This window comes from Carassius carassius, chromosome 47 (genome assembly GCF_963082965.1).
Source record: "Carassius carassius chromosome 47, fCarCar2.1, whole genome shotgun sequence".
Taxonomy (NCBI): Eukaryota; Metazoa; Chordata; class Actinopteri; order Cypriniformes; family Cyprinidae; genus Carassius; species Carassius carassius.
The window spans coordinates 11,851,949-11,867,313 of NC_081801.1; the positions used below are offsets into that span (position 1 = coordinate 11,851,949).

At 36.6% G+C, this 15,365-nt stretch overlaps 1 protein-coding gene across 1 annotated transcript; it reads right to left on the reverse strand.

Moving 5' to 3' along the window:
- Positions 1 to 93: 93 nt before the first annotated feature.
- LOC132131007 (short transient receptor potential channel 6-like) lies at positions 94 to 11,034 on the reverse strand. The gene is made up of 12 exons (XM_059542958.1): positions 10,649 to 11,034; positions 8,067 to 8,814; positions 7,217 to 7,396; positions 6,968 to 7,132; positions 4,813 to 5,029; positions 4,436 to 4,663; positions 4,061 to 4,325; positions 3,437 to 3,632; positions 2,905 to 3,105; positions 2,740 to 2,796; positions 2,549 to 2,624; positions 94 to 1,163 (listed from the first exon to the last, which is right to left on the reverse strand). Exons 1-12 carry the CDS (start codon positions 10,789 to 10,791, stop codon positions 1,015 to 1,017), a joined length of 2,625 nt encoding a protein of 874 aa, XP_059398941.1. The 5' UTR covers positions 10,792 to 11,034; the 3' UTR covers positions 94 to 1,014.
- Positions 11,035 to 15,365: the final 4,331 nt, after the last annotated feature.

Genomic DNA, 15,365 nt, shown 5'->3' on the forward strand with positions numbered 1-15,365 from the left:
AATAGACACTGCAACATGTGAACAGCAAGAGGCCAAAGATTAACCTTTCAGGTACATAAAATTATGTGTTAGCTTTTAACAAAAAAAAATAAATAAATCTTCCCAGGATTTAATGACAAGCTTATTTTTTTAGACTTGGACAGGTTTGATCAAAAGGCTTTGCCAACTCAGCAGCATGTGTTATTGTGTCAGCAGAGTCAAATTCTTTCTGGAATGTTTTGTGATGGATTTCAAAAACAGTGACTGTGACACTTTAAATCTGCATGCTGTAAATGTTCCTGAATTCCTCTCATGCTTTGTTCAGCTTAACTGCAACTTTTTGAACAGATTACACGTAAAATAAAAATAAAAAAAGGAAGCTGACATGCTGAAAAAGTAGGCTGTTGCAATACAGTTGATCTTGAAACAAAGAACAATTTATGTGTTCCAACAGAACTTTCTGTAACTGATGGATGATGTCGATATATCTGATGACATTTGAAATTCAATTGAACATTTAGTTTTTACCTAGCAATATTACCTTATTTAATTCTGTAGGTTTATATTTTTTTCTAGACAAATTACACACACACACAATATATATATACAAAAAATACAATAGTAAAATAAAAATGTAAAAGAATTAGGATTTATAATTTGTAATTTGCTTCACTTCATATTTAACATTTACTACATGCAAACTAAAACAGTTGTTTTGGTTTATGTATTTTTTTTTCTATAAATTTTAATCCCTCAAGTAAAATTTTCGGTGTATGTGAATTATTAGAGTACTTACCGAAAAAAAAAAAAATCTTAACAGTAAATTGTGCATATATATATATATCTCAATAATGTATCACCAAAACAGAAACACACAATGTTTCTTCACAGTCATGGAAAGCTCAACAGCTGTTCTTTGTTCTGTTAACCCAGCAGGCCAAAGCAGAGAAGTAGTCCTTGTGCAAATTGTCTTGCTTGATAAATATGTTAATTATATGCTTCTGTAAAATAAAAAAATGCAGTCGCCTGACTTCTTTAATGAGACTTTAGTATCAAGCAGTCCTGAGAGAGGTTTTTTTCAAGTGTCCTCACTAGCTTCGCCAGCTTCTCCATGTTGTGTGACTTTTCCTCCAGCAGCTCATAACGAAGACTTGAAATGTCCTGCTTAATCTCCTTCAGTTCACCTGCAACACAGCAGCTTTCAGTATGAATTATGAAAAATATAAATCAGAAAATTTAGTTTGAACATATAAAGATTTATAGTGAAAACAAAGACATATTTCACCCAAAAAAAACCTTTGATTTTAATTTTTCAGTGGTACACAACAAAATAAAACCTTTTTTTTCTTACAGTTACAGTTAATAGTGAGTACCATGAGTAAAAAGCTCTGGATTATATATATATATATATATATATATATATACACACACAGCAGGTAAAATAGGTATTGAAAGTCACCATTTTTCTCAGTAAATATATTTCTAAATGTACTGTTGACATGAAATTTTCACCAGATGTAGGTAACAACCAAAGTAATCCATACATACAAATAAATAACATTAGAAATTAAGTTATGTGTAATAAAATAAAATGATACAGGGAAAAGTATTGAACACATGAAGAAAATGAGGTGTAAAAAGGCATGGAAAGCCAAGACAACAGCTGAAATCTATCAGTAATTAGTAAAACAATCCTGCCCCTTGTCAATGGAAATTAATATTAACTGGTTCATTCCCAACTTTGGCCTATAAAAAAGTGACTAAGGTGTCACACAAGAAACATTTCATGATGGGTAAAAGCAAATAGCTCTCTCAAGACATTTGCAACCTTATCATTGCAAGACATACTGATGGCATTGTTAGTTACAAAAGGATTTCGAAACTAATGAATGTTCCAGTGAACAATGTTGGGGACATAATCTGGAAGTGGAAAGATCATAATTTCCCCATAAACTACCCACAACCAGTTGCTCATCGGAAGATTTCTGACAGAGGAGTGAAAAGAACTATCAGAAGAGTTGTCCAAGAGCCAAGGACCACTTGTGGAGAGCTTCAGAAAGACCTGGAATTAGCAGGTTCAGTTGTTTCAGAGAATACAATAAGTAAGACCCGTGATTTTTTATCGCCGTGTGTGGGGTCTCTCAGGTTTGGAAAATCGGCCGACAATTTTAAAATCGTCCCGTGTGAACCAGGCATAATGCACTCAACCGAAGTGGCCTGTATGCACACTCACCACACAAGTCTCCATTGTAAAGTATGTTGAAGCTCGTTTAAAGTTTGCTGCACAACATTTAGACAAGCCAGTGAAATACTGAGAGAATGTAGTCAGATGAGACCAAAATTAAACTCTTTGGATGCCATAATACACTCCATGTTTGGAAGTCAAATGGCAAGGCGAATCAGCTCAAAAACACCATACCAACAATGAAGCTGTTACCGACAGTTGGTGAAAGTTTTATGTCAACAATACCTTTTATAATATATTTACTGAGAAAAATGGTGGCATGTTCAATACTTCTTTTAACAGTTGTATGTTTGTGAATTTTAATGAAAGTTTAAATACACTCACCTTCATTGACTTCATCACATTCTTTGTCATTTTGGGCTTTGATAATGTATCGCTTAACAAGACGCTTCATAATTTTCTGTACAGATTAAATGCGGTAAAATCAATGTCAAATTACAAACAAGCAAATATGAACCATATTCAGATCTATGATAAACATTAGGTGCAGCATAAAAAAATGGAAATAAACGTGCCTGATATCGACTGGGGCTAGGAAGAGATTTGTCCTGGCAAGTTTTGCTCTTTCCCAACTGAATTATGATCCAACAAATCACAAGAGCAACATAAATGGATTAGTTTATTGTGTCACATTGTGAATTTTCTCACTGTAATGCAGAATTAGAAAGGGTTTCCCTCACCTCACTGAGCTCAGACCCCTTTATAATGGCTTTGTGTCTGTTGAAAATCTCCTGCAAAAGACCCTTAGCCCCCATAACCAGACCCAGAACAGATTTGGGACTGGGAACCAAGTTAAAAGGCACAGGGAGAGTCCGGCCCTCCTCAAAGTAGGTGAACCAGAGCTTGGCCCGGGCAAACTTCCACTCCACATCTGCATCATCCTGCAAGACAACAGGAAACACTAATGCTTTGAAAACTTAAAGTGACAAATGAATCAAAATAGAGATGCAGAGGTATGATATGTGCAAAGAAAAAGGTTTTGTTCAATTAAAATTCAATAAAAAAATTTAACAGTCAAACTAATTATCCCATTCTGAGGAGATAAGGTTGTGTTTTCCATAGTATGCAAATACTCTACACTGGAGTGCTTCATCGGCACAAAGTCTTAAATGCAGATTTACACATTCCATTTGCTCCACTGCACAAAGATTTGTTGTCAGCAAATCTTAGAATGAAATATGAAGATGTTAAACTGAGAAAGACATCAAGTACCTCAATCTCCTGAAAGGAATTGTTAATCATAGCGATGAGCATGTTGAGCAGGACGATGACCACTGTGACATTGTAAACTCCATAGAGAACATAGCCAATGTTCTCGATGAACTTGTGTCCATTGTTCACGACTACTGATTTGACCTCAGAAAGGCCAAATATTGCCCAAAACAATGTTTTGAAGCTTTCCTCTACACTACAGAGATAGAGAGAGAAGATATATATTTATTGATGGAGTTGTAAATTGAGGAACATTTCCTTTTCTCATAAGAAATGCATTTATTTTGCCAACTACAACATGCTTATGGATCAATTCGCTTATATAATTTCATACAATTTCTGTATTTAGACTACCGTTCAAAAGTCTGGGGTCGACAAGATTTTTTTCAGGTTTTCGAAAGAAGACTATGACGCGCACAAAGACTGTCTTTACCCGTCTTTAGTGTCACATGATACTTCAGAAAGGATTAAATGATTGATTGATTCTTATTATTTCCCCCTTATTATAAGAATAGTAAATGATAATTCATGCTTATTTTTGTGTTTTTAATAGAAGTCTTGTACCAGGACAAAGATCCAAGAACATGTCTTAATGGGCAAACTCATGACTGTATTTCTACTCACGTTGTGAAAGCTTCATTCTGTTTAGCGCCCCGATAATATGAGTAGAGGTTGAACATTCCAATCATGAAGGCAAGGAAGACTAGAATGAAGATAATCATGAACTTGAAGATGTCCTTCACAGTTCGTCCTAAAGATATCTGCAGTGGACCAAAGCTCTCATTCGCTGGCAGGATGTACGCAATTCGAGAAAAGCTCAGGACCACTGCAATGGCGTACAAGCCCTCAGAAACTAACTGAGGATCAGATGGGAGCCAGTCGATCCGAGCTGAAAAAAAATAAAGAATATTTAGCCAGATTGCTTGTACAGTATTGGGCTCTATATTGTAAGTTTGTGGAAAACTAAATCTTGCCTGACTTGAGAGGACAATCACTTACCCAACTGGAAGTATCCCACCTCAAAAGGCAAAGTTACATTGGTCAAATCAGTGTAGTGCTCATCCACATAGCGTTGAGCTGCACATGCATGCCAGAAAGCCATTATCCTTGAGATGAAGGATGCCACAAAAATGGCCAGCATTCCAAAGTCTAGCAAATTCCAAGGCTCCACCAGATATTCTCTTGGACCTTGGGACCAGATCTCCTTGCATTCTGCCCAAATCATCCCTGAGTGAAGGACATTAAATCATAGAAATGAATGTTGCAACATGCAGTCTGTCCTGGGACATGCAAATGAACAGTACATTTTGTTCACTCAATACAGATTGTAGTAGAGTAGTAACATTTAACAAGTAAAAAATCAGTCAGAAACAAACCTATGGCCCAGGAAATGATGAGTATTTCCATCCACGTAAAGGGAGTTGTTTTCATACGAAACAGCTGTGTCGGATAGTCATGAATGGTCATATTTGGAAGCAGCTTTGTCCCATCAAAGCGATCCGCAGTATTTAAGACCAAAAGGCCAAGGAAAATAGTGAAGGAGGCCGCGTGTGCCACAAACTTAAGGAAAGGGCCACGCATGATCTTTCCCATCTGTTGGTAACAGCATTTTTTACTGATTGTGGTGTGATTGACAAAAGATTTCATGGGCTGTGGATACATTCCTCTATTGTATATTTGTACATTACTGCTTATCAGCCTGATATGCTTATCAACATTATTGTGACTCAGGATATGCTGGATATTTTAAGCACTGCTATAATTTACAACCATGGGAACAGCCTTACTGAGCAAAGATTTCAGTGAATGATTCATGTTAACGCCATTGCTTGATTCTTTAATCATGTACTGTATGTTTGCTATGCAATATACAACCCGAATTCCGGAAACGTTGGGACATTTTTTTAAATTTTAATAAAATGAAAACTAAAGGAATTTCAAATCACATGAGCCAATATTTTATTCACGATAGAACATAGATAACGTAGCAAATGTTTAAACTGAGAAATTTTACACTTTTATCCACTTAATTAGCTCATTTAAAATTTAATGCCTGCTACAGGTCTCAAAAAAGTTGGCACAGGGGCAACAAATGGCTAAAAAAGCAAGCAGTTTTGAAAAGATTCAGCTGGGAGAACATCTAGTGATTAATTAAGTTAATTGATATCAGGTCTGTAACATGATTAGCTATAAAAGCTTTGTCTTAGAGAAGCAGAGTCTCTCAGAAGTAAAGATGGGCAGAGGCTCTCCAATCTTTGAAAGACTGCGTAAAAAAATTGTGGAAAACTTTAAAAACAATGTTCCTCAATGTCAAATTGCAAAGGCTTTGCAAATCTCATCATCTACAGTGCATAACATCATCAAAAGATTCAGAGAAACTGGAGAAATCTCTGTGCGTAAGGGACAAGGCCGGAGACCTTTATTGGATGCCCGTGGTCTTCGGGCTCTCAGACGACACTGCATCACTCATCGGCATGATTGTGTCAATGACATTACTAAATGGGCCCAGGAATACTTTCAGAAACCACTGTCGGTAAACACAATCCGCCGTGCCATCAGCAGATGCCAACTAAAGCTCTATCATGCAAAAAGGAAGCCATATGTGAACATGGTCCAGAAGCGCCGTCGTGTCCTGTGGGCCAAGGCTCATTTAAAATGGACTATTTCAAAGTGGAATAGTGTTTTATGGTCAGACGAGTCCAAATTTGACATTCTTGTTGGAAATCATGGACGCCGTGTCCTCCGGGCTAAAGAGGAGGGAGACCTTCCAGCATGTTATCAGCGTTCAGTTCAAAAGCCAGCATCTCTGATGGTATGGGGGTGCATAAGTGCATACGGTATGGGCAGCTTGCATGTTTTGGAAGGCTCTGTGAATGCTGAAAGGTATATAAAGGTTTTAGAGCAACATATGCTTCCCTCCAAACAACGTCTATTTCAGGGAAGGCCTTGTTTATTTCAGCAGGACAATGCAAAACCACATACTGCAGCTATAACAACAGCATGGCTTCGTCGTAGAAGAGTCCGGGTGCTAACCTGGCCTGCCTGCAGTCCAGATCTTTCACCTATAGAGAACATTTGGCGCATCATTAAACGAAAAATACGTCAAAGACGACCACGAACTCTTCAGCAGCTGGAAATCTATATAAGGCAGGAATGGGACCAAATTCCAACAGCAAAACTCCAGCAACTCATAGCCTCAATGCCCAGACGTCTTCAAACTGTTTTGAAAAGAAAAGGAGATGCTACACCATGGTAAACATGCCCCGTCCCAACTATTTTGAGACCTGTAGCAGAAATCAAAATTGAAATGAGCTCATTTTGTGCATAAAATTGTAAACTTTCTCAGTTTAAACATTTGCTATGTTATCTATGTTCTATTGTGAATAAAATATTGGCTCATGTGATTTGAAAGTCTTTTAGTTTTCATTTTATTAAAATTTAAAAAACGTCCCAACTTTTCCGGAATTCGCGTTGTACCTGGATTTCAGCAGTGTTAGAAAGTAAACAGCATACTTGTGCGAACATACTTACCTTGCTGCATGGTGCCACCCAATAAACCATTGCTAGAAAAGGAAGTCCGACTGCAACACCCAAAACCACTAGGAACTTAATGGCGGTGGTCTGCTGCCTGAGTTCGGGCAGGTTTTCGTACCATATTGATAAGAGCTGTTGTTGACAGTTAGGATGGGCCACAAACTGTTTGGGATAAATAAATTAAAAGAAGCATTTTGAGGGAGAATTTGAGGGCAGATAATTGGAGTTCTGTTTTTTTATATTTACCTTTTTCAGTTCGTACTTTATTGCGAGTTTTAAACGAATGAGACTTGGTCGACCAGGCACTTCTAAACTCTCATCATCTTCACCGCTCAGAATGGCTTCCACTTCCTCTGTGCTCCGACAAAGGTCCAGAAGTCCCACAACAAAGTCTTTGCATTGCATAGAAAGCTTCCTATATTCATTCTGAGGAAGATAATCATTACTAAGAACATGCAATCTTATTACATAAAAAAAAAAAATAGTTCAACCAAAATGAAAATTCTGTGCGAATTCTTGTGTGGAAAACAAACAAATCAGTATTGAAGAATCCACTGGTCATCTAGCTCAAAAATTACAGTAAATGACGATCATGAAATGAGTCCATACATTTTATGGTAACAAATTTAATTGGCTTTTCACTTATAATCTTTCCCTCTACTTAATTGTCATTTCTCATGTGCAGTTTTATATATTCAAAGAAGCAGCATGGCGATTGGTCACCTGACACACAATGGTTAATTTTAACTGGTTATGACACATTGATGTCAAACTTCAGTCAAAAAAATTACAAAAGCGCATGACAAAATAACTAAAATGTAAATTACAATTAAAACTGAAAACAAAAATAAAAGATCATTCAAAATATGAATAAATACTACAGTATAGAAATAATACTAAAATAATGGTTTCAGTCTGCTTACACAGAAAAATGTGTATGACTAAATGTGAAATGTGTAAACTGGTGTTCACTTCTATTTTTGGTATATTCTTCGGGTTTGGAATAAAATGAAGGTGAGTAAATAATCGCACGATTTTCATGTTTGAGTGTACTATCGTTTTAAATGACAAACAGGCCTAGTTGCCACTACTGTACCTTGAATTCTTTTTCAATATTGGCCAAGGAAGCCAGCTCATTGCTGAGCTCAAGGGCTGCCAACACAGGATCCTCATTGGATAGAGAGAGGTACGCTGGACTGGCCAGTCCCCTGTAGGCATTGATACGCGAGCGAGAGTGGGAGAAAGAATCGTACTTTTGATGGTAATTGCAGGTGTCACAGGTACAAAAGTAGTCATGTGGCTGCTCAATGCGAGCACCCTTTCCCAGAAGAATGTGCACGATTTCATATTCGTGACAATGAGATGCTAGAATGATTGGAGTGACGTCATGAGAAAAGCGAGTGCCATCTTCATCGTATGCAAAAAAGTCATCATGCATTGGAGCCTGACTAGGGCTCGCTGTAAGTCTCTTGGAGTCTGCAAAAGCTTTGTGGCTCAAAATGGCCTCAACAATTCTGGTGTAACCTTTGCTGATGGCCAACAAAAGTGCATCGCCAATACGTGACAGGTTGTCTTTCTTCAACAAGAGCTCTGTTACTTCTAAGTGCTCATTTGCCACCGCCAACTGCAATGCATTCTGGCCCATGTAGTCCACACAGTTTACATCCAGCGCAGGGATCTCCTCAAGCATTCGGCGCACCACAGGTATGTTTCCATACTCTGCGGCATCAAGGAAGCGTTCCTCTACAGGGGTTAGGCTGTTGGGATGGGCATTGAACATGTAGGCTGCCCCTCGCACCGCCTGCCTTCTGCTCTTGGGTAACGCCTGTCGGGTCAGGTTCTCACTATGGTTAAAAACAGATCAAGAATTTGTACTGTGGTCGAAATTTGGCAAAATGTTTTGTAATGTTATTATTCACACCACTTAAGTTACTTGGAAATCAAACAATTACCAATCTACCAAAGACTGTATTGTAATTCATTTAAAGGGTAGACCCTTTTGTTATTACTGATCAGCGCATGTTTTCTTATTATTATCCGATTTTTTTACCAGACATAAAAAATATGCAAATATTCAATGCCATATGAATATCATACGTATCATTGGACATAATTGTATTTGTGTATTTTTATTTAAAGGGGTCTTGTGATGCGATTTCAAGTTTTCCTTTCTCTTTGGAGTGTTACAAGCTGTTCGTGAATAGATAAGAAGTTGCAACGACTAAAGTCTCAAACCCAAAGAGATATTCTTTAAAAAAGTTAAGACTTCTCCACGCTCTCCTAAAACACCTGGTTTAAACTCACCCCCACATCTCTACGTCATGATTTGGAATGTCGTGGAGACGCTGTTTCATTGCAAAACTACTTTGTTTGCCCTTCCAAAAGAGGACACAACTAGAAATCATTGGTAATTTGTATTTACAACACTGTTCCAGAACAGTTCAAACCAAATACTCAGATGTGTGCAGAGCATTTTACAGAAGACTGTTTCCTGATCCTGTGAGAGAAGACTACAATGCCGGCTGTTCCTGAAAGGAACTGTAAGCAGACACTGATGACAAGTTTTGAGCAGTGTAGAGTAAGCTTGTTGTTTGTCGTTTTTCCGATCACAAATGCAGACATGGTTTTATGTTTACGCGGGGTGATGCAACACTACACTTAAAAAAAGTATAAATCATTATAATCTGTAGTTATTATGTCCCCAATGAATGCAACAAATGGTTCATTTGTAATGGCTTTTATTGTTATTGTCTTGTCATGCCGGTGTTCTGACTGGGACACGCATCACAATATGGCAAGGGGCAAAACATTTCCATCACACACTTGAGGTATTCAGCCAATCACAATGCACTGGATAGCTGGCCAATCAGAGCACACCTTGCCTTTCAGACTGATGAGCTTTATTAAAAAATCAACACGTTTCAGAAAAGTGGGGCATAGAGGAGCAACAAGAATGTCCAGTATTTGGAAAATAATGTGTTTTTTTTTATTTATTTAAACTACATAAACACATTTCATTAAATTTTTTTTCATCACTAAATACACAAAATAATGTTCTTTTTAGCAGCATCATATGACCCCTTTAACAAACAACTATATAAATATTTGGTAACACTTTAGAATAGTTAACACTTGTTAACTATTAACTACAACATTTCGCTCAATAAATTCTTAATTTGCTGCTTATTAATAGTTAGTAAGGTAGTTGTTAGGTTTAGGTATTGGATAAGATTAGGGATGTAGAATAAGGTCAAGTAGAATAAGGCATTAATATGTTCTTATTTAAAAAAAAAAAAAAAAAAAAAAAAAAAAAAAGCACTAATAGCACTAATAGATGGCTAATATTCTAGTAATATGCATGCTAATAAGCAACTAATAGGTGTAACCTCTTAAAAACTTTAATTACTAATCTGTATAATAGTTTTACTAAACAATGTTTTTGTTTTTTTGTTTTTACAAATTAATGCTAATGACTTATGCATGATAAGATGTCAAACTTCCTTTAATAGTTTCTAATGCCTATTTAATGAAACCTGACTTTTTAAATGAGCAAACTGGTTTACAGATATTTCATTGAATACAGAGTGACAGTTTCAGGTCAGGACATTGAACTACATATTATCTTTGAAGGCAATGGCAATTAAACAGACACTAAATACAAAACCTTAACCAACTTACCCATGGTAGTGTCCATAACTGCCATAACAGTCCTCACCAAAGTCTTCGTTCATCAATAGATTGTCTTTACTTCTGTTTCTCTTTTCAATCGTGTGATATTTTGATTGATTTCCATCCTCCAGAACAGGTCTCCTTTGATTCATAATTTCAACTGAGGCAGTTCACGTCTGAACTGTGAATACAGTGAAGCTAACACATTCTGTTATCCAAACATCCAGCTGTGAGTGATTGAGTGTGCGCACACTGGCAAGTCACCATCTTCTACAACCCTTTGTTATGTTCCCGTTTAAGTCTTGAGATAGTGCAGAGCACAGAGGAATTCTGTCTGTTCTTTTCCACTCATTGGCTATAAATGAGGAATACAGCAATCTTCATGCTGGTTTACAAAATCTAAAAATGAATTGTTTTCTTTCTTGCTTCCATCTTATTTGATCAAACGGAATGTAGCTTAAAGCATTTAGTCCTGATTTCAGCATTATACAGATAACAGAATCCACTGACATTCTTGATTAGTAACATTTTCAAATATGAAGAATCACTGAAGAAACTGCAGAAATGCCACATGCAAGTCCTTCACCTTTCAAAATAACAATTTCATTGTATATTCCCCTCTGTTTGTATTGGGAACGGTGATTAAAATCTGCTTTTAGCTTCAAAAATCAGAGTGCAGAAGTAGAATTCCTTTGGGTCTTTTTCAGCGTTCCCAATAAACCTCTACATCCTGTGTGTTCATTACGAGCACTCAGCTCTCTGTAAACTGTGGGAAACCGCTTCAGTGGAATTCCAGACTGTCCAATCATCAATGTACATTCAGCGGCAACATCACACTTTTTGATTCTCTTTATTTTGCCTCTCTCTGGCATTTTTTCTCCCACAGTCCCACATCTATGTGTGCGTGTCTGTGTATGTGTGTGATATACCCACATGACTAAATGTGTACGTGCTGTAGTGGTCAGTATACTGCCCACAAAAATGTGAGCCAAACCAATGGGTCAAAAGGTAACCCACACAGCTGGTCATGGGAAGCCACTGTCTTGTTTCTATTCTCATGTTGATAGGTTCTGTTACTGATGACTATCAGAGTGACTATTTTTAGACTTTTTTATTATTTCCAAGGACATGTTAACTAACTGCCCTTGGCCCATGCTTGCAGCTTTATATAAGCTGTCCTCTAGTAAATGCTTTTTTTTTTGTGGTTTTAATTTTTCATAGTACTGTGTGTATGTGTGTGTGTGTGTGTGTGTGTGTGTGTGTGTGTGTGTGTGTGTGTGTGTGTGTGTGTGTGTGTGTGTGTGTGTGTGTGTGTATGTGTGTGTGTGTGTGTGTGTGTGTGTGTGTGTGTGTGTGTGTGTGTGTGTGTGTGTGTGTGTGTAAATCATCTGAAAAAGGCCATTTTATACACTTTTATTTTGTAACATCTTCCCCACTGAAGTCAACTTATAACACAAGGTTATTGCACAAAAGCAGTTGTCATTCATTTTTACATGACCATTTCCCACCCTCTCTCCGATCCTAAAAGTTATGCAAGCTGTTCTTTGCTACTGTAACTTAAGTAAGAATTCTATATGTAAATGATCTCTGTTATTATTGGCAAACTCAGTGTACCTGCATTGTTTGCTAAGTGGCTGAAATATATGTATTAATACAGTCATGTATTAATACAGTCAGTCATGTTCATTCAAAACTGAGTCAAGTGAATTTAAATGCAATTTAAATTATAAAAGCACAACCGTTTTTAACACTGATACTAATTAGAAATTAGTATCAGTAAAAACTTTTAATGAACTTTAATTACATTTACATTTACATTTATTCATTTAGCAGACGCTTTTATCCAAAGCAACTTACAGATGAGGACAGTGGAAGCAATCAAAAACAACAAAAAGAGCAATGATATATAAGTGCTATAACAAGTCTCAGTTAGGTTAACACAGTACACATAGCATGGGATTTAAAAAAAAAATTTAAAAAAATTAAAAAATAACTGATAGAATAAAAAAAAGATTAGAGCAAGCTAGTGTTAGAGATCTTTTCACATACACATACACATACACACACACACACATACAATTGCATAATGAATGAAAAGAAAATAGAATATAAAAAGATTAGAAAGGTAGTTAGATTTTTTTAAAGAATAGAATTAGAATAGTGAGTGTTAAAGTTAGAGGGTCAAATAAAGATGGAAGAGATGTGTTTTAAGCCGATTCTTGAAGATGGCTAAGGACTCAGCTGTCCGGATAGAGTTGGGGAGGTCATTCCACCAGGAGGGAACATTTAACTTAAAAGTCCGTAAAAAGTGACTTTGTGCTTCTTTGGGATGGCATAATCAAGCGACGTTCACTTGCAGAACGAAAGCTTCTAGAGGGCACATAAGTCTGAAGTAATGAATTTAGGTAAATGGGTGCAGAGCCAGTGGTAGTTTTGTAGGCAAACATCAATGCCTTGAATTTTATGCGAGCAGCTATTGGAAGCCAGTGAAAATTGATAAACAGAGGTGTGACGTGTATTCTTTTTGGCTCATTAAAAATTAATCTTGCTGCTGCGTTCTGAATTAATTGTAAAGGTGTGATAGAATTGGCTGGAAGACCTGCCAAGAGGGCATTGCAATAGTCCAGCCTGGACAGAACAAGAGCTTGAACAAGGAGTTGTGCAGCATGTTTCGAAAGAAAGGGCTTGATCTTCTTGATGTTGAATAAAGCAAATCTGTTTTTGAAGGAGTTATGGTTGATGTGCCTAACTTGATGGTGAAATTGTGATGAAACGATGGGTTTGCTGGAATCACAAGCAGTTCTGTCTTGGCGAGGTTGAGTTGAAGAGCTCTTCAGTTTGAGCTCTATATGTATTATATGCTTCTCTATTACCATTATATTTACTGAACTGAACAGTTTTTTTGACTGACTATAGGACAAGCCAATCACATTTTAGTGTGGCCTGTGAGCATTTTTCACTGTGAATGAACAAATCTGTGTTTGAATCCTGAATGAATCTTGTTTGTACATATGCACATAAATATTGATGTTCACATTATTATTTTATTTTTTTTGCCTTTTATTCCTCTTTTTCCAGCTTGTTAAATATCCAGTATTTATTTATTTTAGGGAGTGCAAGTATAAAAACAGGGGGAATGACTAGTTTGTGTGGGTCCTCTTGGAGGTGACATCTGTATGTGCTGTATGTAAGAATGAGGAGGCTCCTGCTGGAGGATTCGATAAGAATGAATAGAGACTACTAGTGTTCATAACTGTTGTAATGATCAACTTATTCTTGAATTACTTTGTAAACATGTTTGAAAATGAGAAGGCACGAGAAGCTGACTACAGCAGAGCAGGACATGGAAAGAAAGAAACAAAAGAGAACTTTAAAGCTGGCAGGGAGTGAGTAAAGTCCCTGATATTCCTCCTTTCTTTACCTGTAATGTAAAGCATCCTGCAATGGACTGGCTCTGCATCCAGGGTGTTTTTGTCCCTATGGGCTGAGACACTGGGATCGTCTCCAGAATCCCTGCAACCCTATAGGACTTAACCCTACAAAGTGATTCGGTAAATGAGTGGATGTTGTGGTTTCACTAAATTATATGGCAGTAAAGCTGTAGTGTTTTCTGATCAATGTTTGTTTATTACTGAACATCAGTTCATATTTAAATATCATTACACTACTGTTATTTTTCATAGAATACGTTGGATATAATAACGTACAATTAGATATTAATACATTGTGTATATTAATATTATAAATAGTTAAAGAAAAAAAGGCAAATCAACAATTCACGTGTCTAAATTGAAACAGTCCAATCAAGTCTCATTTTCTGTAGGTCAATTTCTGTATATCATTTTTTTTAAATAAATATAAGAATATAATAAAATATGTTAAAATTATTTTAAACTCATTTAAAAATTTATTTAAGAGCAACATACATTACACTTACAAGTTATGTTTTTTTCTTTGCTAATATCAAGAAGTAAAGCAAAACTCTGACCAGTGCACTGTCCCCAGAAAAAAATAATAATAATAATTAGGTGCAGGATGTGTTCCTATGGCTCATTGGTAGAGCATTGCTTTAGCAGTGCAGAATGTTGTGGGTTCAATTTCCAGGGAATACACATACTGGTAAAAAAAAACAAAAAAAAAAAAAACATGTATAGCCTGAATGCACTGTAAGTTGCTATGGATAAAAGTGTCTGCTAAATGCATAAATGTACATGCAGGATGATCCAGAATATGTTTGTGACATCATAACAATGATTTAAACATTTATTTGAAAAACACATTTTTTTAGTTTAGGGAAGAAACTCTAGAGTTTTATGTCTGAGTGAAGACATTACCATTGTCCATGTCTCCTTTAAAATAATCATCCCTTTTGTGCACTAAAACCCAAATTCTCATGCTGATAGCATGGTGTTCGTTGTTATCTGGTTACCCTGCACTCTCTCATGGTGACTCCCACATAGGCCCAGGGCAAGTTTCTGCTTACAAAATGCTTCAGCAAAACTGGATTTTTGTTTAGTATAAGGCAGGATAAAATTTGGCAGAATTCTTTGCTCTAAATAGACATAGTACAGATGGTTTAACGTATACACACATAACAACTGACATATTTACCCACGAACAGTGATGCTAATAGTGGCCCACACAGTACGCAGCTTATTTAAAGCGTATTAATTATCTCTGTCCTGCCGATGAATCAGGACAAACAATAGGCCACCCACATCAATGG